Raw genomic sequence first — 27,421 nt, forward strand, 5'->3', positions numbered from 1 at the left:
GTGGAAGGAGGAAGTATGGTTTATTCCTTCCACCTACTCCTCTGCCTGATCACACCTCCTGAAGCCCTGCCCTGATATAACCGCTCAGTGCAGGGCCATGGTGTTTACATCAGCCCTCCATGCACAGTGTAAAGATAAGAATGATAACGATATTTTATTTTTTGAAACAGGGTCTGTGTTGCCCAGGCTGGAGCGCAGTGGCGCGATCTTGGCTCACGTAACCTCCACCTCCTGGGTTCAAGTGATCTTCCCACTTCAACCTCTGAGTAGCTAGGACTACAGGCACACACCACCACACCTGGCTAATTTTTGTATTTTTTACAGAGACGGGGTTTCGCCCTGTTGCCAAGGCTGATCTCGAACTCCTGGAGTCAAATGATCCACCTGCCTTGGCCTCCCAATGTGTTGGGATTATGGGGGTTAAGCCACCGTGCCTAACCGATTTTTTTTTTTAACATGATGCTTTTAAACTTACTTAATGCATTTGGGGCAGGTTTAATGCATAAAAAGCGGGAGATGGTAGAGGCCTGGGAAGATATATAGTTGTGCTTTCCATGATATGAAACATGGCCCTCTGAATGCACTGTCAACACATCTGTCCTTGTGAGTTTCCCTGCTTTGAGCCTCAGTTCAGTCACTTACCACTTACAAAAAGTTACTTGATGGGAGAGCTATTTCTCCAGTCTACTCCTTGATGTCAACCCTCCAAGTTGGGGTATGATGGGCTGAGGAACGCTGAGGTTTAGACTAGCTAAGTGGTGGGACCAGCTGATGACCGACTGTTCTCTGATGAAGCCCACATCAGTCACCTACCACTTACCACTTGAGCTGAGGTCAAGGCCGCAGTGAGCCATAATTACACCACCACACTCCGGCGTGGGTGACAGAGTGAGACCCTGTCTCAAAAACAAACAAAAATTTGGGAATCCCAAGTCTGTTCTATTTTTGTAATAGTGGACACATTTTCAGAAGGGCATGAGGACTTTTCCGAGTCTAAAACCTTTCTGGACCTCATCTTCCTCTTTTATGAAATGAGACTAATTCTCCACTATGAGGTAATCATGCCCTGTTGCATATTCAGTGCATCTCACTAAATTAGCCTGGTCATCTTTAAATTTTTTTAGTATAAGTACACCTGCTGGAAATCCAGACTTTCCCACTTGACCAGATATATTCCCCAGAGGTCAGGACTTATAATCCCCAGATATGGTGATGGCATTGTTTTCTTCCTCTGCCCTGATGCCCCACTCTGGGCTTCAGGGGCAAGCCTTTCCCTGATAATTCTTTCACTGGCAGTTCATTATTTCAGTGCATTGCTGTGGAAAGCTCTATATAAGTATTTATTGCTTAAAAGTTGGGGAATCCCTTGGACGGGCATGGTGGCTCACTCCTGTAATCCCAGCATTTTGGGAGGCCAAGGCAGGAGGATCACTTAAGCCCAGGAGTTTGAGACCAGCCTAGGCAACATAGTGAGACCACATTTCTATAAAAAAGTTTTTTTCTTAATTAGTGGGGCGTGGTGGTGCCTGTAGTCCCAGCTATTCAGGAGGCTGAGGTGAGAGGATCACTTGAGCCCAGGAGGTCGGGGCTGCAGTGAACCATGATCACGTCACTGAACTCCAGCATGGGTGACAGAGTGAGACCCTGTCTCAAAAACAAACAAAAATTTGGGAATCCCAAGTGTGTTCTGTTTTTGTAATAGTGGACACATTTTCAGAAGGGCGTGAGGACTTTTCTGAGTCTGAAAACCTAAAATTCTCTAATTGACAATTTTGAATATCTTTGGGAGGAAATGCACAATCCATGACCAGACCAGAATATACTGAGAAAATAATTTATTTAATTGTAAATTGGAAAATTTTTTTAAAAGTTTAGTAATAACGATTAATAAGATCATGAATTTGTCCATTGGAGATTTAAACTTTAATGAAGTTTAAAAAAAAAATCCTTTAAAAGTAATTTATTACTTTTAAAAAGTAAGAAATTCCTTTAAAAGTAAACATTAGTCCTTTGCTCTAAACTTTCAGGCTAGATCATTTCTTTGGGTCAGGACTTAAAAACCCTTAAGCTCGCCCTACTCCAGACTGAATCCAAGACAACCTGACTAATAGAGAAGCAGGAGTCTTAACTGATGTGTGATCTACTTTTTCTTTTTCAAAGCCCTACTTTTTCCTTTTCAAAGCCCACTAATTCAGGGTTTTTGTTTTGTTTTGTTGGATGTGAGATTTTCTGGAAAGAAATGAAGTAGGAGCACAGTGAAATGGTCAAGAAAAATCTAAGTTTCATTTTATCAAAGAAGCTCATTGCAGTATACATCAGGCTAGTGCAATGGCTCTTCAAATAAATTGCTTGAAAATGGAAACAAATGACTTAGGCTGGAACACAAGCAAAATATAAATATATGTGCATAGGTACATGTTGCCTCCTAACTCCCTTTACATTGATTTGGTTAACTTTAAATAATATGTAGGATTTCACAGCTTCTCTTAGAGAAGGGAATTGAATGTTAAGCTGTTCAGTCATGATAACTAGATCTCCCATTGTTATGGCTCATGCTTCTGTTACAAAATCAATTAACCATTTTGCCAAGTATGTCTAATTGTTACACTTCCATAGTGCAGATGGAGCAGGAGAAAACAAGAGGTTACTTGATGGGAGGGCTGTTTCTCCAGTCTACTCCTTGATGTCAGCCCTCCAAGTTGGGGTATGATGGGCTGAGGAACCCTGAGGTTTAGACTAGCTAAGTGGTGACCGAGTGTCCTCTGATGAAGCCCACATCCTAGAAATGGAACTGCTTGCAAGCCTCTTCAATCCACTGCAGGCCTTTGCCTTCTCTGACACCATCCACATCTCTTTGCCAAGGATTTGAAGATGCAAGTTGCAGAGTCTGGAAGACTGAATACCACTTAGGCAACACAAGAAACATCTTCCGTTCAAGTCCCTGAACATAGGGTCAACGAGATTGGAAATCACCCACATTTCCTCCCATTCAGTACCTGGATCTGTGATGTATTTAAGCACCAACCCCATACCCTAAGTGCCCTCAGGGTGGCACTGCCCCACAGTGATTGGCTCCTGTCTTCCACTCTCTCTTTGCTGTTTCATGGCAAACTCATGTCGAGGCTTTGTTTTGACTTCATGCTGGGCACCTTGGCTCATTCATGTTCCTTGGGACTCTGATCACGCACCACCATGATATCTACTGGGACACTCCACGAATCTTTCTCACAGAAGCCAAGCAACATCAGATGAGAAAAGGACGGACTACAGATGGCCTGAAGCAATCTGCTATTGAAGCCTTTTGAGGATTGCCAAGGCAAATGGTGTCTTTACTGAGAGCTCTGCTGCACAGTAACTCCATGTTGCTTTAGACCCATCAGAAATAGGCAGACATTGAACTCAAGGGACAACCCCTTACAATCATATCTTGCTGCCAAACGCTTCCCTTAGCACCCTTTTCTCCAGATGTTATCTGGCATGTGTAGAGTGTTTCTGGCTTTATCTCTGCCTATGACAAGTTATTTTTGGTTCAGTTGATAGTATTTCCCCTAAACCCAGAATAGATAAGAAATCACTGGGAATTTATATCTGATTACCCTAGATTCATTCTTCCACATTACAAAGCCCCAAGTTACAAGGAGGAATGGTATGTTTTTGCCATGTTGGTGTTTCATTAGTATTTTTCTAAGTTAAAATTAAGTGTTACTTTTCTGAGGAAGTAGCCAGAATACTTCTCTCTCAAATTCAGAAATCTACTGGCACAATTTGAAGTCAGACGTTATTTCTAACCAAATTATACTCTTTTGTCTGCCGTGATCGCTTGACAGTTTTAATATCTGAAGGCAGGCCTATATGATAATCCCAGCAGTATTTTAGGGATAAGATTTTAGAGGGTTTGTTGAGAAGGAAATACTTGTTTAGGTGGCTTTCATCATGCCACTCGGCTTCTACGTCATTTTTCTTGTCCAGGAGGATTCCGTTAAAGCACTCCCGGGTGATGTTGAGAACCTGAATGGGTGTTCCTCCAAAAATGGCTGCATGGTAATAAAAATCCCCTGGCCAAATGGAATATATGCTGCTGACTCTTCCCGCCTCTCCTAGGTAAAGTCATCGGGATCTGCCTTGTACCGCCAGGCCTGTAGCTGAGCCACCGACTGGCCTAGGGTCTCCACCCCAAAATGGTCTTGGAAGACCTGGTCCACATCCATGCAGAAGAGGAAGTCGACCTCGTGTTGGATGTGGGCCAAGATGTGCTCCCCAGTGATTTTCATACGCATCATGCTGATGTCTTGCCACCTCTTCTCTGGCTTGACCTCAAACACTCTGAAGGAATGCAGAGGACCCAGCTCTATAAACGGCACCTTGGAGACATCATCCACCATGATGTAAAATATGACTTTGTGGCCGACCATGAAGTACCTATTAGCAGATGTTATGAACTCCTCCAAGTAATGCCCATTATATCTGAAACAAAGAAGAAAAGCAAAACATTTACCCTCTGGGATTCCTGAAAGAAACCACATGCTGTTATAATCATCTTGTCTATATTTTATGGTTAGTAGGAGAATGATTTCTTCCCACCCCAGGTGTGTTTTCATGTTAGTGTAATACCGCGGCTACTCTCGCACCATTCAGTCACTCAGTCCGTGGGGAGCTGGAATGACTTATCTGACTGCCAATTTTGGAAGAGCAACTAGAACTAGACATGCACTATCCTATCCTTCCTCTCCTCCGGCTCTTAGGAGCCTGCCAGTCCAAGAGAGCATGTGTTCTCAACTGCTCTGGGTTTTACAGGAAGCTTAGTATGGGACCTATTCTCACATCCAGAGGCCTGTAGGTGCCTGGATGCTTAAGTCTTTCTAACCCTGGGGGTTAAATATTTAGGAGGCCCAGGGCTTGCAGATATAAGCCACATTCTCCAATATCAGCTTCAACTATAATGAAGGTAATATTTACCACCCTCTGCCTTCCTTACCCCTTTGTCCAATTTACCAATTGGTCCAAATTTTGGACAGTCAAAGGGGGTACTAGTTCTTGAGCTCCATTCAAAGCCCTAACATAAACCCCAATGTTGCTACTGCCAGACCAGATACAAGGGTGATGTGACCCTTGGATCCACTGGGGATGCATTAAGCCCAAACAGCAGCACTCTCTTGTCCTCTGTGATACAGAGAATGAGTTATGAGATCTAGATCTGCTTTCATGTTACATAGTCATCCTATGAGCCTCCCACTAGTCACGTAAAACACCAATCCATTGTCCACACACCATCATCCAAAATACTAGTCCATCCAAATACTAGAATGAGCAACTTCTTATTTAACCTTATTTTAACTACTTTATCTTAAAAAAAGAACTATGTTAGCAGTAAGCCACATTCGGTGGCTGAGTAAACGTAGATGAAAAGAGAAGATCAAAAAATGAAAAGAGAAGATCAAAAAGTTAAAAGAAAGAAAAAAAAGGAAAAATAAGGACTATGTTTTTTTAGAGAAGTTTTATGTTCACAAAAAAATTGCGCCAAAAGTACAGAGTTCCCATATACCTCCTGCTCCCACATTTGCACAGCCCCACCCCTCCACTATCAACATCCCCGCACCAGAGTGATACATTTGTTACAATCAATGAAGCTACAATGACATATCACTATCACCCAACATCCATAGTTTACATTAGGGTTCACTCTTGGTGTGGTACATTCTAAGGGTTTAACAAAAGTATAATGACATGTATCCACCATTATAGTATCATGCAAAATAGCATCACTGCCCTAAAAATTCTCTGAGCTTTGCTCATTAATCCCTGCCTCCCCGAACAACCCTGAACAATCACCGACCTTTTTACTGTCTCCATAGTTTTACCTTTTCCAGAATGTCATATAAGCACACAGCATGTAGCCTTTTCAGTGTGGCTTCTTTTACTTAGTAACATATCTTTTCATGACTTGATAGCTCATTTATTTTTAGCATGGAATAATATTCCATTGTCTGGATGTGACTTAGTTCATTTTTCTATTCACCTACCAAAGGACATCTTGGTTGCTTTCAAGTTTTGGCAATTATGAAATAAAGCTTCTGTAAATATCCATGTGCAGGTTTTTGTGTAGACATAAGTTTTTAACTCATTTGGGTGAATACCAAGGAGCATGATTGCTGGATCGTGTGGTAAGAGTATATTTAGTTTTGTAAGAAACTGCCAAATTGTCTTCCAAAGTGGCTGTACCATTTTGCATTCCTACCAGCAATGAATAAGTGTTCCTGTTGCTCCACATCCTTGTCAGCATTTGGTGTTGTCAGTGTTTTGAATTTTGGCCATTCTAGTAGGTATTTAGTGGTATTTTAACTATTTATCTATTCATTTGAAAAGCATTGCATGCCGTCTCCCATTGCCGGGCACGGTGGCTCACGCCTGTGATCCCAGCACTTTGGGAGGCCGAGGCGGGTGGATCACAACGTCAGGAGTGTGAGACCAGCCTGGACAATATGATGAAACCCCATCTCTACTAAAAATACAAAAATTAGCTGGGCGTGGTGGCTCGCACCTGTAGTCCCAGCTGCTTGGGAGGCTAAGGCAGGGGAATTGCTGGAACCCGGGAGGCAGAAGTTGCAGTGAGCTGAGATGGTGCCACTGCACTCCAGCCTGGGCGAAAGAGCAAGACTCCATCTCAAAAAAAAAAAAAAAAGAAGAAGAAGAAAAGAAAAACATTTTATTGGTGTCTTCTGTAAGCCCAAGCTATAGACTATTTGTGAAGCTATGCTATGGAGATTACCAGGAAGAGGAAGAATAAGCCAGATGGCTTAATACAACTTGGCCAAACCCTAAACACGTGTGGACTGAATTTAATGTGCTGATCACACTACTGGCCAATCATGGTGTTTTGTGAGTAATAATGAATGGCACTTCTTTTCGCTTTTTGTTGCTGCTTGGATTCCCTTTATTTGTTACCAAAATAAAGTGTGCTTTTAATGTTGGCATGTGGTAATCCAAGGGTTTATAGTATTGATTCTTTAAATGAAGAGAATATATCTGAGGAATATAAAAAGGGACTTCAGTGTGGCTCTGTGGCTAGTGGCCAGGAAATCCTTCAGTATTCTGGGACTTCAAGAAAAATCTATTGTGCCCTGAAGCTTGGGAAACAATACTGGGGTGGGGTGGGGTGGGGTTGAGTACAGGAGAGATTCATTGTGAGGTTTCACATTGTTTAGAGATTAAAGCACTGCAGTTGGCTCCATGCATTGTTGCTTGAAAACAAACCAAACATTACACCTCCTAAAAGTCCAAATCCACTTGTAAAGATTTATTGCTGCTGAGTACAAACAGTCCTCCCTTGTCTCAGAGCTGAGGGCAGAGTGCTTTCACCAGGATGTGCAATTCACAGTTTAGTTGTGCAGAGTTGGAACTGGATGGCTGCAGCCGTTGTGGGGCATTGGGTAATGTTTTGTTCTTTTTGGAAACACCAGGATCAAATCAATCTGCAACGTGGCTGGGTTATCCCCTTTTGTGCCAAAGGATTAGGTGAGCTGGGTGGTTCACCTAATCTAATTAGGTGGCTCCCAACCTATATGAGTACAGATTCTTCTAGTAAACATGTCAAAACTCCACAGTCACCATTCTCTGTTAGAGAGACCACATAGGTCCCTAGGATCAGCACATTCAGTGACATTAGAACTTGACTGGTATTGTTAATGACAGAACAGTAATAGCTGCTAGGCTCTGGGTTGGGGAAGGTTATCTTTGGAGAACTATCAGATCTTTACAGAGCTCTCTTTTAAGCCCCACCTTGGCAAAGCTCAGATCAATCTGAGCCTTCAACTCTCTTTATACAAGGCAAAGGAATCGACTATCCGTGAAGCTTCTTCAGAAGAGATACAGAGGGAAAGGCCTAGAGGGTAGAAAAAAAAAGTAGGAAAATTGGACTTTTAGTTTTATTTTGAAAAAAAAAGGAAAATTCTCCAAAAAAAGCAAAATGGATTATCTTTAATAACTAATATTAGAGCTAGAACTTCCTCTTTTCTTTTCTTTTTTTTTTTTTTTTGAGACAGAGTCTGCTCTGTCACCCAGGGGCGCGATCTCGGCTCACTGCAACCTCCGCCTCCCAGGTTCAAGGGATTCTCCTGCCTCAGCCTCCCAAGTAGCTGAGACTACAGGCATGTGCCACCACGCCCAGCTAATTTTTTGTATTTTTAGTAGAGACGGGGTTTCACCGTGTTAGCTAGGATGGTCTCGATCTCCTAACCTCGTGATCCACCCACCTTGGCCTCCCAAAGTGCTAGGATTACAGGCGTGACCCACCACACCCGGCCTAGAGCTAGAACTTTCAAGTAAGAATGATTGTAGTTTTTTTGCATCATATGTTCGAACAAGGGAGTTGAAACTGGAACCTATCCAACCTTTGGAAGAACAAGCTCTAACCAGCAAATCTTCTAGGGCCAAATCCTCCATGAGAGAAAAAGTAGAAGTGATCTGAGGAACCCATGGAAGAGTGGTCAGCTGTGTTCCAGCGTGGAAAGCCACTGTGCTTAGGTCACTCTGCACCTAGAACTTGCTATAAATCTCTCTGTAGTTGGTCCTGGGCCGTAGAGCATAGGAAAAATAATGATGCACTCTGGGCTGTCTAGCAGCTAGCACTTGTGGAATTTCTAAAGGAAGCCATAGTGATCAGGGAGGAACTGGTTGTGGGTATGCTGTTGACCCTGGGCTTGGTGGGTGGAACAGACATGTTTTCCTGCAACCCAAGGCCCTCATTTTGAGGTAGGTATGAGTGGACTTACCTACTATTATTTTCTTCTCAGCATTTTAGGGCCTCAGCAGAAAGGAGACTGAACCAGTTCCACGAAAACATTCTCCTATCTAATAAATCAAAAAATCATGGCTGGCCTCCATCAGTTCAGGAGTCTCCACACAAATGTTTTGACAGTGGAAAAAGAAACAGTCAAGGACAGTTTTATCAGTGACACCTACCTTCCAATAGCAAAAACCATCAACCCCACGGTAATTTTCTGTTTGGCATAATAATTTCCTAGGATGGCTTTGTTGAAAGTGCCTTCCCACACAACCGGCGCCTTCCATCTGGTCACTGTCACAACCTTTGGGCGTTTCCTGGTGATAAAACGTAGAGTTCCCTGAGTCAGGGCAGCTTTGCCATTGTGGGGCAGAGACTGTCCAAGGATAAGGGGGGTCAGCTATGATCTGCAGGGACTGTCCTTGAATCCTGACTGTAGCTTAACGCCAAACACTTGGCTAGGAGGTGTGCCATTTGCAGGGGTAGCATCTTCTGGGTGAGGAAGAGGAGACTTTTGCTCAGGTGCCTCTGAGGGCTATCTTTTTTTTTTTTTAGACAGATCTCGCTCTGTCACCCAGTCTGGAGTGCAGTGATGGGATCTTGGCTCACTGCAGTCTCTGCCTCCCAGGTTCAAGTGATCCTCCTGCCTCAGCCTCCCAAGTAACTGCGATTATAAGCGTGCCCCACCACGCCTGGCTAATTTTTGTATTTTTAGTAGAGATGGGGTTTCACCATGTTGGCCAGACTGCTCTTGGACTCCTGACTTCAGGTGATCCACCAGCCTCAGCCTCCCAAAGTGCAGAATTACAGGCATGCGCCACTGCGCCCAGCCCTCTGAGGCCTATTTTGGGGGGCCCTTATGAGGCTCTTATCTCTACATCTCATACCTTCTTTCCTCTTCTACTTTGTTCTCTTCCTACTTCTAAATCCCTTTCCCTACTTTCCCAGCTACTTCCTAAGCTACTAGTAGCACCTCTGGGTGTTATTTATCCCTATGGATGTCATCTGAGCCTAAGGAGATCCTAAGCCTTGATAAAGGTGGATGAGAGAGTGACATTAGATTCGAAAGAGAAAAAGCTGTTTCCATTTGCCTTTTGCTAGAAGAGATATCTGGGTGGGAACCTGGTCATTGGCCAAAAAGGGCCCTAGATTAAAGGGATTCTGATGTTACTGCTCACTTTACAAACAAGGAGACAAAGGCGCCCGAAAGGAAGGCACTTGACAGAGGCCCAGCAAGGCCAAGACTGGAGCCCAGGGCTCTGGCAAGGACCTTCTCCTTAGACCAGGAGCCTCTTTACTAGGAACACAAAAGGGGCGAGAAGGAGGGCGCTTTGCTGTGCTCAGAGAGCTTGAACGGGACTTGGCAAGGCCAACACAAACACAGGAAGCTATAACAAAGCACAAAACCCCAAAGCCCTGAAGGGTAAATGCAGAAATCACAGAGCTGCAGGGGCCCCAGCATGAGGGTGGAGCTCCAGGCAGGGGGAGGCTCTGACTCCCTACTGGATCAGGAGGTGGCTGCATTTTCCCCATTGGGAAGCAGAGACTGGCACAGGGTCATTTAGATTAAAACCCCAGTATGGGCCTGGCACCCTGCTTGGCATTTTGTTGTACTTTACTGGATTCACTGTGGGCAGCATCTTGGTTCAGCCCCAGGAAGGCGAGTGATTGGGGCAAAGTCCTGGTGATCCCTGCTGGCTACACTGCCGTGGCCCTAGTGAGGCTGTCAGGGAGAGGTTAGCAAATACCTTGGGCCAGCACGGCCAGTGGAGGCCTGGGTTTTCACAGAACCGCCCTACCCATCAGCAAAGTTGGGTTTTTCCCACAGCGAGGCTGATGAGTGCAGCTGGGTCATCCCCTGCTTCACCCCAGCCTTGGAGTGGAAAAGGGGCCTCAGTAGACTCTCCTCTCAGGCCTCCTGTCCCTTGTCCCCAGATGCTGTACCCTGTAGTTTTTGAGCTGACTCTGCCCTCCCACCCCAGCTGCAGGCATCACATCTGGTCTGCTTCCCAGATTCCACCCCAGGTGGAACTGGCCTGCTTCCTACATTTCACCCCCAATGCTGAAATTGCTCCAGGTTTGTCCAGATGGCAGACAGGGGAAACACTTTCAGGGTGCTCTCCTGGTTCACCTCAACTTGTCTGGAGTCTCAAACTCTAAGACTTAGCTCTGCCCTCAGCACCCCAGGTACGCCTGCTGCATGGAGGACACAGTTGCCCTTGGTTTCCTTCAATCATGAAAGAAGCTACTGTGCACTCTGCACCAACCTGTGCCAGGCACCCACCACGTACACTTTCTCATTTAGTCTCTGCAACAGCCCTGCAATGTATCATGTCCATGGTCCAGGTAAGAAAACCAAGTCTCAGAGCAGCTTATTATCTTGTCCAAGGCCAAACAGCTGGTCACTAATGATGCAAGCTAACACACACTGAGCAATTCCTTTGGGACCACGCACTGTGCAAAGGGCTCACCCTTCTGAGATAGGTGCTATTTTGATTCCCATTTTATCAGTGAAGAAACTAGCACAGATAAGTCAAACAACTTGCCTAAGGTTGCACAGCTAGTAGGGGTTAAAGCTGGGATTTAAACAAGATCTTCTGACTCTGGAGTCCATGCTCTGAGCTGAGCTACCACGTACACTATTTCTTATATGCCTTTTCATTCCTCTGCTGATGAAGTTGGGGTTAAAACCCAGGTTTTTCCAGATCTAAAGGTAACCCTATTTCCACTTAAAAAATAAGCCGGGCGCGGTGGCTCATGCCTGCAATCCCAGCCCTTTAGGAGGCCAAGGCGGGTGGATCATTTGAGATCAGGAGTTCAAGACTAGCCTAGCCAACATGGTGAAACCCTGTCTCTGCTAAAAAAATACAAAATTAGCCAGGCGTGGTGGTGCACACCTGTAATCCCAGCTACTTGGGAGGCTGAGGCAGGAGAATTGCTTGAACCCAGGAGGCGGAGGTTGCGGTGAGCCAAGATCGTGCCACTGCACTCCAGCCAGGGCAACAAGAGTGAAACTCCATCTTGAAATAAATAAATAAACAAACAAAATAAAATAAAAAGTAATCATTTTTATTTGCTTTGGCATTTTTGTCAATTCAGACTGAGAAATGATGAACCTTTTTTGTTGTTGTTTTTAGTAGCTTACGTGGTGCTTTTAGTTCTATAAAACTCCCATCTTTGTTGAACGACGAGATTGCAAACCAGAAACCAAAAACCAAAAAACACCCACACAGCTGTCTTATACTTCTGTAACCATTTCTGAACTTAAAACTCTCTTGTTCGTTACACCTCATTCATTGCATCTTGGTTTTAGCTTGCCAAAGATCTTTTAGTAGCTCTAACATAGCCCACTAGCTAAGTCTTGTAACTGTATATAAGCTGGACATTTGGTAATACTATTTTTGAAAAAGGAAAAGGAGAAATAGGTATACTTATTTAATACTTATTGTGCACCAGAGGCTAAGTGCTTGACTTTTATTCTCTCATTTGGGCTTCGTGACCATTCTATGACGTGGGTGTTATCATCATTCCCATTTTGCAGATAAAGTGGCGGGTAGGAAAGAAGGAGAAGGGTATGGAGGCTTTTGCCATTTAATTTATATAAAAGACCCAACTGGGGTGTCTGATCCCCCGACCCACATTTCCCAGTTCCCTGCTCTATACCAGGTCATCCTGCTAAGCGCTGAGATGGGAGAAATGAGACCCAGTCCTTCCCCTTGAGAATCTCGCAGTCCCAACAGGTGGTCTGCCTGTTACACACTCCTCAACCACATGTTCACTCAGTCCAGGTCTTCTAGAAGGACTGAGTCAGAAAACCAGAGCCCAGTTTAGTTATTTGGATTCCCAAGCCGTAAGAAAAAGTAGCAACATTAAAAATTAATGTTGAATTACAAATTAAAATATTCTATTTCCCAGCTGTTAATTATTTGATTCCACTGACAATTCCAACAGGTCAGTGACCCTGACTACAAAGCCGCACAACAGCCTGAAAATGCAGGCAACTGGGGAGACTGGGGCGGAGGGAGAATGAGATCAAGATCAGCTTTCTGGATGAACCGCTGCATCAAGGAGTCTTAGTCATCGAAACCCACAAAACCCCCCAAAAAAGAAGTGACGAAGAGCAGCTCCGCACATGTGAAAAGCTAGTCTTTGAGAATGTCAACTGCCAGAGAAGTCCAAGATCACAAAGATGGGGCACTCAAAAGAAAGGAAAAAGTGCCAGGAAAGAGCTGCTCAGATGCTTTCCTTCCACGTAGGACATGCAACGGTGTGATGCCAGTGTGAGGAGTTCCACAAAAGCTTCCCCAAAATAAAAGGGCCCCCTAACCAAAGCACACACCTCCCTAGGTTATTGGCAGCTTTCAAATTTTATATATTTATTTATGGCACATTTTGGTACCCAAGGGGTGGGTAGAAGAAGAGTTAAAATTCTTTTTTTTTTTCAGACGGAGTTTCGCTCCTGTTGCCCAGGCTGGAGCGCTGGAGTGCAATGGTGCGATCTTGGCTCACTGCAACTTCTGCCTCCCAGGTTCAAGTGATTCTCCTGCCTCAGCCTCCTGAGTAGCTGGGATTATAGGCATGGGTCACCACACCTGGCTAATTTTGTATTTTTAGTAGAGACTGGGTTTTGCATGTTGGTCAGGCTGGTCTCGAACTCCCGACCTCAGGTGATCCACCCATCTCGTCCTCCCAAAGTGCTGGGATTACAGGCGTGAGCTACCATGCCCAGCCGGAAACATTAAAATTCTATGAATCATGGAGTAGGTTAAAAAAAGATGTGGAATACAGGTGATCCTCCCACCTTAGCCTCCTGAGTAGCTGGGACTACAGGCATGCGCCACTGCATCTAGCTAATTTTTTATTTTTTTGAAGAGACAGGATTTCACTAAGTTGCCCAGGCTAGTCTTGAACTTCTGGACACAAGCGATCCTCCTCCCTCAGCCTCCCAAAGTGCTGGAATTACAGGCATGAGCCACTGCATCCAACACAACTCACTATTGACTGGATTCCCTCTAAGCAACAGCAGGCTGGCTAGACAAGGACGCAGAGAAAAGCTGATGGCAACATGAACAGGGATAGCATGGTGGCTGTCGAGCGGAGAGAAGGGGATGAAGTGGAAAGGATTTCAGAGGAAGAATTGACAGAACATGCTAATGAATTAGACCGTGAGGTAGACAGAGGGAAAGGTCTCCCAGACTGTGTGTCTTTAGCCCTTTACTGGGATGGGAAATGAGGAGAACAAGGGTGGGGTGGAATTGAGAAATCCATTCTGGCCACGTGAGACATGCAGAGATGTCAGGCAGGCAGGTAGACACAAGTCACAGCTCAAAGGCAAAATCTGGGCTAAAGATTTAAATGTAGGATGGTACCTAATCTCACTAATGGTACCTAATGCCATGAAAATGGATGAGAGCACATTGGAAAATGGTGTATAAGCCAGGCGTGGTGGCTCACGCCTGTAATCCCAGCACTTTGGGAGGCCGAGGCAGGCAGATCGCCAGGTCAGGAAATCGAGACCATCCTGGCTAACACGATGAAACCCTGTCTCTACTAAAAATATAAAAAAATTAGCCGGGCACAGTGGCAGGCGCCTGTAGTCCCAGCTACTTGGGAGGCTGAGGCAGGAGAATGGCATGAACCCGGGAGGCAGAGCTTGCAGTGAGCCGAGATCGCGCCACTGCACTCCAGCCTGGCGACAGAGCAATACTCTATCTCAAAAAAAAAAAAAAAAGTATATAAAGAACAGAGAAGAGGATGCTGGACTTAGCTCCCATAAACTCTAATCCCTGACAGCTGAGAAGAGGGAGCTGCCCCTCTTAGGAGACGGTCATAAATGAGGAGGTGGTGTCATGGAAGCAAAGTGACCTTGATATGAAAATATGCACAATATACCGTGGTTTTAGGTAGTTTACAAAAAAGGATATTTTATTTTTTTTGAGACAGAGTTTCGCTTTGTTGCCCAGGCTGGAGTGCAGTGGCATGATCTTGGCTCACTGCAATTTCTGCCTCCTGGGTTCAAGCAATTCTCATGCCTCAGTCTCCTGAGTAGCTGAGATTACAGGCGCCCACAACCACTCCCAGCTGATTTTTTGTTTTGCAGTACAGACGGGGTTTCACCATGTTGCCCAGGCTGGTCTTGAACTCCTGAGCTCAGGCAATCCACCTGTCTCGGCCTCCCAAAGTGCTAGGATTACAAGCATGAGCCAAAAAGGATACATTTATACAAAGTATATTTATTTGTTCATCCATTCCTTCATCCAATCATTCATTTATGCAAGAAATAGACTTAGATGCCCTGAGAAGACTTAAATTTGGTGCCACTTCAAACCAACATTCTTTAAATAATCTGCTTGTGTCCAGAAGCAGTGGCTCATGCCTGTAATCCTAGCACTTTGGGAGGCCGTGGCAGGGGATCACTTGAAACCAGGAGTTCAAGACCAGCCTGGGCAACATGGCAAGACCCCCTCTCTACAAAAAATACAAAAATTAGCCAGGTGTGGTGGCGCATGCTTGTAGTCCCAGCTGCTTGGGAGGCTGAGGTGGGAGGATCACTTAAGCCTGGGTGGTGGAGGCTACAGTGAGCCATGATTGTGCCACTGCACTCCAGCCTGGTGGCAGAATGAGGCCCTGTCTCAAATAAATAAATAAATAAATAAATAAATAAATAAATAAACAAACAAAGGATAAGATAAATTAAAAATAAATATCTGCTCCCTATTCATTTGGAGATGAAGCCATGCAAGGGGAAGAGTGAAGACGGTGAAAGCTGGTGACTGTGGTCTGTCCCTCCTCTCTGCCCCCAATCATTCAGCCCCAGCCCCACCTCCTAAGTCCTGCTCAGCAAAGCACAAGTGCCAGAGTAAAATTGCCCCATTCTCCTTAGAAGGGCCTTTGGGGACCATCTCTGGCCCATCTAGCCTGTCCCTGGGGGAGTCTCACTCCCCCATCTAAGGGGCTTTATCAAAGCAACAATGCTTCCATCTTCTCACATTTCTATGAGTTGTTTAGCATTTCAGAGATGCCTACCCTGTTGTGCAGATCATCAAATGACATATGGGAAGCCAAAATTCCCATCCCTCCACACTGGCACGGATCCCTTATCCCCAAACAATAAGAGAACTTGCCAGAACATATTCAGTCTTTCCAGAGCCCAAGCTCCTTCACAATGGGATAGATGCTATTTTCAGGCTGGGCATGGTGGCTCACACCTGTAATCCCAGCACTTTGGGAGGCCAAGGCAGGAGGATCACTTAAGCCCAGGAGTTCAAGAGCAACCTGGACAACATAGTAAGACCCTGTCTCTACAAAAGAATTAAAAATTAGCTGACCGTGGTGGCGCACACCAAGCCTCCTTACTCAGGAGGCTAAGCCTGGGAGGTCAAGGCTGCAGTGAGCCACGATTGCACCACTGCGCTCCAGCCTGGGTGACAGAGAAAGACCCTGTCTCAAAATGAATAAAAATTAAAAATTAAATTAAAAAAAAAGATGCCATTCTCTCCTGATTACTCTGATGATACCTCATTGCACATCTCCAGCACATACCATCTGCCAAGCTCAGGAGCACCCTGTGACTCTGTCCAGATGTCCCATAAGCACCTGCGTCCACATGCATTCCTAATGGAGGTCCCCACCTCCCCCAGCTCTGAGGCCTGTGTCTCCTCCTCCAGTCCCCTTTCTGGCCAATGGCACCAACACCTACCAGTCTCTCAGGTCTCAAAGTCACCCTGGACAGCTCCCATCTCCTCACTCCCAGAACCACATCCTTCCAGTTCATCCTGCCTCCTACCAATCTAGGCAAATAATAGTTTTACAGTAACGACCCCTATAAGACCATGAACTTCTCAAATATAACCATGTTGATTGATTTCTCCTGTCTCCTCTCCCTAACACAATGCCTAGCACAGTGTTTTTGACCATAACTCACAGTGAGAAATACACTTTACATCACAATCAAATAGATGCACATACACATATGTCTACTGTTAAAGGTCTAATATGCTAAGGCTCTTTCTCCCAAATCAGGAGTGTTCTCAATGGCACTGTTGCCTCCACTACCACACCACCCCCCTCAGGGCCATGGATTTGCTGCACAGGGAGTGACGCCACTTTTCTTACTTTGGATTAAACCAGTCCCATAGCCGAAGCTCTGTTGTGTCATTTTCCTTTCTTTGGTCTCCTCTCTTCCTTTTTCTTTGTCTATGTCTTCTTCCCTTTGTTGATAATTGTGGATCCTAAGTACAAAGGGAAAGTAAACCAGGTAAGGCAGGGAAGGTGACTGCGGTGGTCAGAGAACTGGTGAGTATCTTGTGGAAATGTGTTCCAAGGCAGATTATGCATGCACTAAGTGAACTGACCAGAAAAAGGCTCTAGGCACTAAGCGTTTATTCATAAAGACATATTTTTGATGAAAAGATGCAGTACTCAACTCATTACCCTTCCAAGTCAGCACAGTTAACAATTTAATGACCCAGCAACCCTCAAGTTATTTTAGGGGGGGTGAGGGAAACTTGATAAGACAATTCTTCTAAGAACATTTTAGTTTATGATTGTCTTTCCTGCAATCTAAACTTTAGCCCAGGCCAGGCATGGTGGCTCATGCCTATATCTCAGCAATTTGGGAGGCCAAGGTGGGCAGATCACCTGTCAGGAGTTAGAGACCAGCCTGGCCAACATCGTGAAACCCTGTCTTTACTAAAAATACAAAAATTAGCCAGGTGTGGTGGCGGGCACCTGTAATCTCAGCTACTTGGGAGGCTGAGGCAGGAGGATCACTTGAACCCAGAAGGTGGAGGTTGTAGTGAGCCGAGACCACACCATTGCACTCCAGCCTGGGCAATAAGAGCAAAATTCCATCTCAAAAAAATAAAAATAAATAAATAAACTTCAGCCCAAGCCTCAGCCCCCAAGTTAACTGAAACAAAACAAAACAAAAAACTTATTTATCTGGATGTGGTAGTGCATGCCTGTAGTCTAGCTACTCGGGAGGCTGAGGCGGGAGGATCACTTGAGCCCAGGAGTTTGAAGCTGCAGTGAGCTATGTTTGCACCACTGCACTCCAGCCTGAGTGACAGCGAGACCCTGTCTCAAAAACAAAACCAACCCTCAAATGTCCTAGTCCCACTCACAAAATATTCTTCATATAATTTCAATAAGCAAGAAAGATGAGTGACTGAGAAGGTCATGAACATGAAACCATTGTGTGTGGACCCTCTGCAAGCACCAGGTGGGTGGGCAAACACCGACTGCTGTCTGATCACCTTACCCATTGTTAAACCAGCTCAGAAACCACCAGCCCTTCTGAGCACTGCTGTCATCAACTTCTGGGTTTCTAAGAAATGAAAAAGGTTACAAATATTTTTAGAAAATGTGGTGTCCCCAAACTTAGGGTTTCCAAATTCTTTTTATAGCCGAGATTACTTTTAAAAAATAAAAAAAACTTAAAATGCCAATTTATAAAACAGACAGAAATGAGACACTTTAGCTGAATGAGAGAGAACAGACCTGAAGCTCCCTCAATCTCTCCTCCCTTGGGTAGTCCCCGGCCCTCAGCTCATCCTGGGGGCCCTAGAGGAAGAGAAGGGAAAAAGGGGCTGGAGTGGGGGTGGTATTAATGCATAAACCTGAGTTCTAGATCTGCCACTTACTAGCTGTGTGACTGTGATAGGACATTTTCCCTCTCTGAATTTTGACTTTCTCCTCCAAAAAGTAGAGTCAATAATACCAATAACAGACCTGCCATGAAGGTAATTTTGAAGACTGCATGAAATAGCATACATAAAAGAGCTTTATGACTTGAAAATGACTGTAACAAGTTATAGGCTTCATGAAAAACCAATGCATGTTTCCATGTTTCTTTAGCTAAAACCAGCAGAATTCAGATTGTTGTAAAAGTCTAGAGAAAAATTCGGGTTGCCCAAAGGTTAGCAGTAACAGCCTCAGGAAATCTGAGGGTCGCTGAGCAAGAAGTTCAGAAAACTACTTAGAAGTCACTGTGGCCACCCATTTGAGAAAGTTTCCACACTCTCATTCATTGTGAAAGTCTCTTCAAGGTGGGGGGTCAGGCACAGTGGCTCACGCCTGTCATCCCAATACTTTGGGAGGCTAAGGCCAGCCGGTCACCTGAGGTCAGGCGTTCAAGACCAGCCTGGCCAACACAGTGAAACCCCATCTCTACTAAAAATACAAAAAATTAGCCGGGCATGGTGGCAGGTGCCTGTAATCCCAGCTACTCAGGAGGCTGAGGCAGGAGGATTGCTTGAACTCAGGAGAAGGAGGTTGCTGTGAGCCAAGATAGCACCACTGCACTCCAGCCTGGGCGACAGAGCAAGACTCCGTCTCAGAAAATTAAAAAAAAAAAATGAAAAGAAAGAAAAGAAAAGGTGGGGGCCTTCTGGAGGATGGGGAAAGAGGAAAGTCCGATGGCCAAATATGGTGGTGAGCTAACTCATGAACAGGCATAATATTATGAAACCTGTTTTAAAGCCTGTTAACTCTTGGAAGTGCTTGAGATGGCTTCCAATACGTAAGTACAATAAACAGAAAAACAACACAAGAATAAAAAACACAAGAGAGAACAGAAAGAGATACATTGATTTAGTCACCCAGGTATATATTTTCACAGGACCTCAGTCATCCCAAAGAAAAGTTTCACCTTTACTTTCATTTCAGAGCTGAGATACTGGCTGGGTGGATTTCAGCAAATTTCCAAGGTCACATGACATGTGGGCATAAAAGCCAGGATTTCACACCAGGGAATAAATTATATCAGAAATGAAGGCTGGGGTAAGTACAAGCAGTTAAGTGCAATACTTTGCTCTGAGCTTTCTGACAACCAACCCAACCATTGGAAATATAAAGGTTTACATGGCTCTCATTTTCTTTTCAAAAAATAAGAAAAGAAAATTTTAATGATACACACTAGTTTCTCAAGAGGCTCAGATTTTTTTCCTGATGTTTATTCTTAGAGCAATTTCTTGCATGGGTCTTTATATAACATTTAAAGGGCAGAATAATAGACAATATCTCCCCGGATACTTTTTATCAGCAAGACAGGAATGTTCCCCAAATGACACTACCTAAGAGAACTTTGAGGAGAACTGAGGGCAAGATACAAGCCATGGTTCTATACAGATAAGTCTACGGAAGCTGCAGAAATAACATTCCAGATCCCCGGGAATCCACCCACCACCCCTCCGACTTCGGCGGAGCACCATGGCTGGCTGCCATGTGAAGAATGGACTGTAGGGGGTGCCAGAGTGACTGTGGGAAACATCCCCTAGAAATCTAGAATTCAAAGCACTTACTTTGAGTGATATATCCACAAGAAAGAGGCTTCTGGGCTAAAAGCAAAAGAGAAATAAAAACATATCATGTTACTTTTAACTCTGAGAAAGGCGATTTTGTAACCATTATCACTGAGCCCGGGGCTGAGCTAAGAGCCTGGGTTTTAGCTGCTTCCCGGTTTCTACCTTCCTTTGAGACATAACCAATGACATCAGGAGGCTGGAAATTTCCACTTCAGGATCTCAAGGGGAAACAGTTTTCTGCAAAATCTCAAATTGTGTGTTTGTGTGTGTGTATTGTAGAGATGGGGTTTTGTCATGTTGCCCAGGTTGGTCTCAAACTCCTGAGCTCAAGAGATCCACCGCTTTTGGCCTCCCAAAGTGCTGGGATTACAGGTGTAAGTCACCACGCCTGGCCTCAAATTCTGTTTTATTTTTGTTTGTTTGTTTGCTTTTTAAAAAAGAAGACAGCTCTCCATTGCAGAGATGGGTCCTCTCCTGCCACCTACTCAGGTGCCTGGTGATGACGAAGGCCCTGAAAGGATGGAAATGCTGTGGCCCAGATATCCTTCCCCCAGGATTTATCTTCCTCCAGAAAAAAAAGCATCAACTGCAGAGCCTAATGCCGTGGCCAACTCAGAGCCTTCTATAGAACAGCCCCAAAAAGCATTTCTTTAACTAATGAAGGCAGTGAGACTCTTAAGCCCCTACAAGTGCTGCAACCTAGCACTCAGAACCCTACCTGACACTCAGGCCATGGATTTATAGATTCAGGTTCACCAACTTTTCATATCTCCTCAATAATCCTTTTCCTTACCCTCCTCTCCAGAATCCTTCAACAGCACAATGGTCACAGCAATATCCACATTGCAGTGGCTTTTAAACATGTATTTATGCTTTAAGCCTCTACTCAGATGCCACCTTTTCAATGCCTTGCTTGATATGATCCTAGCACAGTGCCTGGTACGCAGTGGATACTCAATAAATATTTGTGAATGGATGCAGAACAATGGATCCTCCTCCAAGCCAAACATAATTTTTGCCTCCTTGAGCTTTTTTTTTTTTTTTTTTTTTTTTTTTGAGACGGAATCTCACTCGGTTGCCCAGGCTGGAGTGCAGTGGCATGATCTCGGCTTACAGCAACCTCTGCCTCCTGGGTTCAGGCAATTCTCCTGCCTCAGCCTCCTGAGTAGCTGGGGCTACAGGCACACACCACCATGCCTGGCTAATTTTTGTATTTTTAGTAGAGACGGGGGTTTCACCATGTTGGTCAGGCTGATCTCGAACTCCTGACCTCAAGTGATGTGCCTGCCTCAGCCTTCCAAAGTACTGAGATTTCATCTCAAAACAAAAACAAACAAACAAAAAAGAATCGGAGGTAATACATAGCAAGGGTCCTGACACATGCCCTCAATAACTACTAGCTCCTATCGTGATCACCACCATGATGAATATTTCATCATAATTTTGAAGGCTTCCTCTAATTCTCTAAAATTCGAAGATTATTTTTTCATGCAGCCTGAAATCAAATGCTATCCTAGATAATATTCTTTCAATACGCTTTACTGACAGTTCTTCTATTTACTAATTGGTTGACATGTTTGAGTTAGTTATTTTTAATCCATTTTAGCTTAGTGCTGCCTACCTGTGTAAGGTTTGTGTCCTCAGCTCACCTCAAGCTATCATGTGGCCAATTCGTAAAGTGACAAAACAAAAAAAAATAAAAAACAAAAAACAACTCCTCCCCTTGAAGTTTCTTGCAGATGTTCAAGTGGATTCTGCACATCAGAGGATGTTGTAGCCAGAGTCCAGGTGCCAGACGATTAGCCTGAAGAGCAGCCAGAACCTGCTCTGGCTACCATGCAGAGAGAGTGTGCCCAGAAAGTAACCCTCTTTCTGAGAGGCTGGTGTATACATGCATATTTGAGCCTTTGGCTCAGTTATGCACGTACAACTCTGGCTACAATTCCAAACACCAAAGTTATCTAATCAAGTGTTCAAACTCAGAGCTTGAAGGTTATCCAAGCAGACATTCTGACTCCAGGCAGGAACCCCAAAGGGTAAGTCTTCTTCTGTTGGACTCTTCCAACTGCTAGAGCTCTTCTATTTGCCAAAATCTCCTTTCTTGTTCTGCCTTCTGGAACAGATCATGATGATGATGACTGTTATGAAGTGAATGTTGTATCTCTTCAAAATTCATGTGTGGAGGCCCTGCCCTTAGTGTGATGATATTTGGAGGTGGGGCTTTTGGAACATAATTAGGTTTAGATGAGGTCATGGGAGTAGGACCCCCATGAAGGAATTAGTGACCTTACAAGAAAAGGAAGAGGCAGTAGCTTACTTGCTCTCCATCATGTGTGGATACAAGGAGGAGGTGGCCATCTGCCAGCCAGGAAGAGCCCTCACTGGGGATCTTGGACTCCCCAGCCTCTAGAACTGAGAGAATTAAATTCCTGTTGCTTAAACCACCTTGTGGTACTTTGTTATAGTGGCCTGAGCTAAAATGATGATGAGGAAGAGGAGGAGGAGGATGACAGCTGGCATTTATTGAGTGTTTATTAAGCCCTAGGCATTGCTTCCCAGTGCTTTATACACAATAACTTATTTAATACTCCCAACAACCCTATGAGGCAGGTACTACTATAATCCCTCCCCCAACTTTTTTTTTTGAGACAGTGCCTTACTCTGTCACCCAGGCTGGAGTGCAGTGGCAAGACCACAGCTCACTGCAGCCTCAACCTCTCAGGCTCAAGTGATCCTCCCACCTCAGCGTCCTGAGTAGCTGAGACTACAGGTGCGCACCACCATGCCTGGCTAATTTTTTAATTTTATTTTTGTAGAGACAGGGTCTTGCTATTTTGCCAGGGCTGGTCTTGAACTCCTGGGTTCAAGCAATCTGTCCTCCTTGGCCTCCCAAAGTGTTGGGATTATAGGTGTGAGCCACCATGCCCAGCCTATTATCCCCAATTTTTAAAGATAGGGAAACTAAACAAGAACAGAGTAGCTGAGTAACTTGCCCAAGGGGCAGCCTAGCTCTAGAGTCTGAGTGGGAAACGTCCTCAGCCCTCAGTTGCTTAAAGAGTTCCAGGGTCCCCACATCAAATTCTGAGTCATCTCTTCTTTGAACTAAATCCCTTCAGTTTTCTCAATTCAAAAGACCTAGTTTCCAGACCCTTTTAACTTGGTCACACTCTAGTTTGTCATGTTTTTCTTAAGATGAGTTGTGCAGAATGAAACAAAGCAACATTCCAGAAGTGGTTACATCTGTGCAGCACCACAGGGACTAATGGCTCCAGCATTCGGAGAATTCTTCTGCTACTGATGCACCTAAAGGCACAGTTCCATTTTTAGTAACCAAGACAGTCCTCCTAGCTCATCAAATCCTAGAATTTAAGAATCAAAAGAGGCCGGGCACAGTGGCTCACACCTGTAATCCCAGCACTTTGGGAGGCCGAGGCGGGTGGATCATTTGAGGTCAGGAGTTCAAGACCAGCCTGGCCAACATGGTGAAACCCTGTCTCCACTAAAAATACAAAAACTAGCCAGGCATGGTAGTACACGCCCGTAATCACAGCTACTTAGGAGGCTGAGGCAGGAGAATTGCTTGAACCTGGAAGGCAGATGTTGCAGAGAGCAGAGATCGCGCCACTGTATTCCAGCCTAGGTGACAGAGAGAGACTGTCTCAAAAAAAAAAAAAAAAAAAAAAAAAAGAATCAAAAGAGATATTCGAATGTTAATCCAGGCTACCATCTTGAACTTGGGGGCCACTGAAACACTCTGCTATGAAAATATTAATGGTACCAAAATAACTCTGTACAACTCAATTGTACAGTAGATTTTTTGAACCTTAAGGCTGAGCTTTTCCAGTCTTTTGAGTCAAAGGCATCAGGCATCTCTGTGGCTGCTTGTGAAGACTTGTGTCAGAAGCCTCTCCAGCTGGAATCTCCAAGGCATTGTAGTTTCAAAAGGCACAGAGGCAGCTCATATATTTGGGGTGAATCCATAGATGAATTTGAAAACTTAGAAATGCTTAACTCATTTTGCTTTTCAAAGTTAAACACACACACACACACACACACACTCTCTCAAAGATTTTAGCCAGGCACAAATGAATCACCAGCAATTCAGTATGTATTTTGCAGCAAAAGTCAACAACTTAAGTTGCTCCTTTAAACTCTGCAAATATTTCAGGATTTCAAAATTCAGGGTGGATTTCTCATGGAATTCCTGTCGGAAATTTCTTAAGGTAATTTCCTTATTTGATTATACAAGTTATTTAAAATTACATTGGGCTTACTTTGATCTCATTTTCTCTGGATCTAGCCTACTGTTACAGAAATTATGATATTAGGAACAAGGCAGGAAGGAAGATAAGTAGTTAGCCAGAAGTCACCTGGGAGAGCTAATGATTTTAAAGACAGTCCAGGGCTTAGGGATTCAGGAAGGGTGGAATCCCTTATTTATGGTTTTAGTTAATCCTAATTTCAATTCAACCTGGCAACTTGGATGATACTAGTAGGATAGAATCAAAGCAGTATTTTCATCCACATCACTTCATCATGTTTCGTAATTACCTGTTGATATATTCCCAAAACACAACGATCACAGTTGAGACAACCAGCATTGACAGAATTACTTTTCCTTTGACATTCATTATTTTCTCCTAGGAAAAAAGAAGAGGGGAGAAAAAAAAAGAACAGATTAAATCAATGAACTTCAAGATGCGGTTTTTAAAAAATGCTTTTACCTAATTCTTTTTTAAAATTACTATTATACTTTAAGTTCTGGGATACATGTGCAGAACGTGCAGGTTTGTTACATAGGTATACATGTGCCATGGTGGTGCACCCAGCAACCCATCATCTACATTAGGTATTTCTCCTAATGATATCCCTCCCCTAGCCCCCCATCCCCTGACAGGCCCCAGTGTGTGATGTTCCCCTCCCTGTGTCCATGTGTTCTCATTGTTCAACTCCCACTTATAAGTGAGAACATGCGGTGTTTGGTTTTCTGTTCTTGTGTTAGTTTGCTGAGAATGACGGTTTCCAGCTTCATCCATGTCCCAGCAAAGGACATGAACTCATCCTTTTTTATGGCTGCATAGTATTCTATGGTGTATATATGTGCCACATTTTCTTTATCCAATCTATCATTGATGGGCATTTGGGTTGACTTCAAGTCTTTGCTATAGTGAATACTGCTGCAATAAACATAGGTGTGCATGTATCTTTACAGTAGAATGATTTATAATCCTTTAGGTATACACCCAGTAATAGGATTGCTAAGTCAACTGGTATTTCTGGTTCTAGATCCTTGAGGAATCGCCACACTGTCTTCCACAATGGTTGAACTAATTTACATGCCCACCTAATTCTTTCTAAAAGGATACATTTAGGATGATCTAACTAGAGCTGAGGAGTCTGTTCTACCTTAAATTGCATAGACCTGCAGCGGCAGATCAGGCCAGTTTGGTTAATAGAGGAGGCTGCCTGCATTGGCAAGGGTGCTAAGGCCACACTGGGGCTCAGAGGGGAGGTATCCATATCTGCCATGGATGTAGGAGACAACGGAAGTAGCTGTACATGGTTGCCAGGGACTCCAGTTGCCTCCCAAGTCTGATCGCCCCACCTTTTATCTCGTGACTGTGAGGAGCCACCCCATCCCCAACCTCCATGCCCTTGGTATACTGATAACACATTCCCTTGCTCAGAGGAGAAAATGACCCTGGGTTTACAAGCTAGGCCTCATCTACTTCCCAGCTACCCCCAGCGTAACCCCATCACACTCACAGGCAAGCAAAAAAAATGGTGCACAGCAGGTGCATAGATATTCCCTGATCGCTGCGTGAAACTACTTAAAAAAGCAGGGGTGCTGTGTGAAGAATAACAGGCCAGGAAGTACTTTAATGTGGGTGATCAGGGAAGGCTCACTGTGTAGGTAAAAGTAAAGTCGAGTCCCAAGGGATGAAGAGGGATGGAAAAGGATGAAAAGCACCATAAGAAGGAATGAAACTATTTTGGGAACAGCATATGTGACAGGCTGACAGGTGAAAAAACTTCTTGTATTTAAACAGACAGCATTAAAGAAGAAAAATACTCTCACCTCAGCATGGCTGGATCCAAGGAGGGGTGCTAGTTGGCAACAGGGTGGCGGACAGGGCAAATGGACCTTGAAAGGCATGGGAGGGAGGGAAAGGAGCCACAAGCACCTCGGAAGCCAGAGAATAACCAGATTTAACTTCATGCAGAGATGCCTGCCTGTGTGCTGGGGTGGGGAGGGTGGATCAGAGCTGACAGCAGCATGGAGAGTGAGGTGGCAGACTACTCTGATGGCCAAAACGAAGGGGTGGCTGTATTGCATACATGTTTTTTTCTTGGCTATATGTTATGATGTTTTCACATCTTCAAAAACCTCTCTGGCTGAGGAGATAATGTCCTCTTCGATGACTAGCCAGTTCTTAGAGATAGCCAGGGCTCAGCTAGAAGCATGCCTTTGATATAAAAATGAACCAATCCTAAGCTGTAGATCTTCACCTGCCCTGCACACCCCAGGAGGCAATATGACTTGGCCTTAAGCATCCCATCAGGGCCAGGTACCGGACAACTAGGGGCCATCCCTAGAGCTTAAAGCCCTCTGAAATTACTCAAACTAGTCCATCCTAGACTGTTCACCCGGCACTGTCTTTCCCATGGAAACCCTAATAAGGGCTCTGGCCTCAGTCTTCCCCTTGCTCCCTGTCTTCTGTCTCCTGACCACCCTCGTGTCTTTCCCACGTGGTCCCATGTGGTGTGCTGTGCCTACTTATTTGGACCCATGAGCATAATAAACATTGTTTTTTCCTGAGCCTTTCCTGTGTCTCCTCTTGTGATCACACTGGACTGACCATCACATAAAAGAATACAGAACAGTGGCCTGTGTTAAAAAGGAGGTAGAGAGATGGAAAGTGGTAGATTAATCAAAATATACCTTGGCAAGAGAATTGATAGGATTTGGCTGGTCATGTAGGTGTCAGGGACAAAGGAGAGGAAAGAAGCAAGTTTTCTGTCTAAGCAGTCAGGTGGACAATTGTAGCATTTTCTGAGATGGGCTGGATGGAAGATGAATCGGTTTGAGGGATAAGAATCATGAGTTCCCACTTGGACATGTTAATTTTGAGGTTTCTACACTCCTAAATGGAGACGACAAGAGGCAAATGGACATTCAAGTCTGAAGTTCAACAGAGATGTGGGCTAGACATGCAGTTGGAAGAGCTGTTCACATATGGAAGGTAGTTAATGTGAAGGAAATGAAGGAGGCTATAAATGTCTTTGCAAAATTATAACTAAATAAATTATGACAGTGAAAGACATCAGACCTAAC

The 27,421-nt window shown here is 44.4% G+C and overlaps 1 protein-coding gene across 1 annotated transcript; it reads right to left on the reverse strand.

Moving 5' to 3' along the window:
• Nucleotides 1–2,014: 2,014 nt before the first annotated feature.
• GGTA1 (glycoprotein alpha-galactosyltransferase 1 (inactive)) lies at nucleotides 2,015–26,240 on the reverse strand. Its single transcript, XM_054501289.2, has 6 exons — nucleotides 26,165–26,240; nucleotides 24,637–24,725; nucleotides 20,083–20,118; nucleotides 18,042–18,107; nucleotides 16,895–17,010; nucleotides 2,015–4,464 (listed from the first exon to the last, which is right to left on the reverse strand). The coding sequence occupies exons 2-6, from the start codon at nucleotides 24,714–24,716 to the stop codon at nucleotides 4,433–4,435; spliced, it is 330 nt and encodes a 109-aa protein (XP_054357264.1). The 5' UTR covers nucleotides 24,717–24,725; nucleotides 26,165–26,240; the 3' UTR covers nucleotides 2,015–4,432.
• Between the last annotated feature and the right edge of the window lie 1,181 nt (nucleotides 26,241–27,421).

This window comes from Pongo pygmaeus, chromosome 13 (genome assembly GCF_028885625.2).
Source record: "Pongo pygmaeus isolate AG05252 chromosome 13, NHGRI_mPonPyg2-v2.0_pri, whole genome shotgun sequence".
Classification (NCBI taxonomy): domain Eukaryota; kingdom Metazoa; phylum Chordata; class Mammalia; order Primates; family Hominidae; genus Pongo; species Pongo pygmaeus.

Coding starts and splice junctions, on each gene's coding strand:
- GGTA1 (XM_054501289.2), bottom strand. CDS start 24,716: ATGAATGTCAAAGGAAAAGTAATTCTGTCAATGCTGGTTGTCTCAACT. Junction 18,108..20,082: donor TTGTGGATATATCACTCAAA/GTAAGTGCTTTG, acceptor TTCATTTCTTAG/AAACCCAGAAGTTGATGACA. Junction 4,465..16,894: donor TGGGACTGGTTTAATCCAAA/GTAAGAAAAGTG, acceptor TCTTTGTTTCAG/ATATAATGGGCATTACTTGG.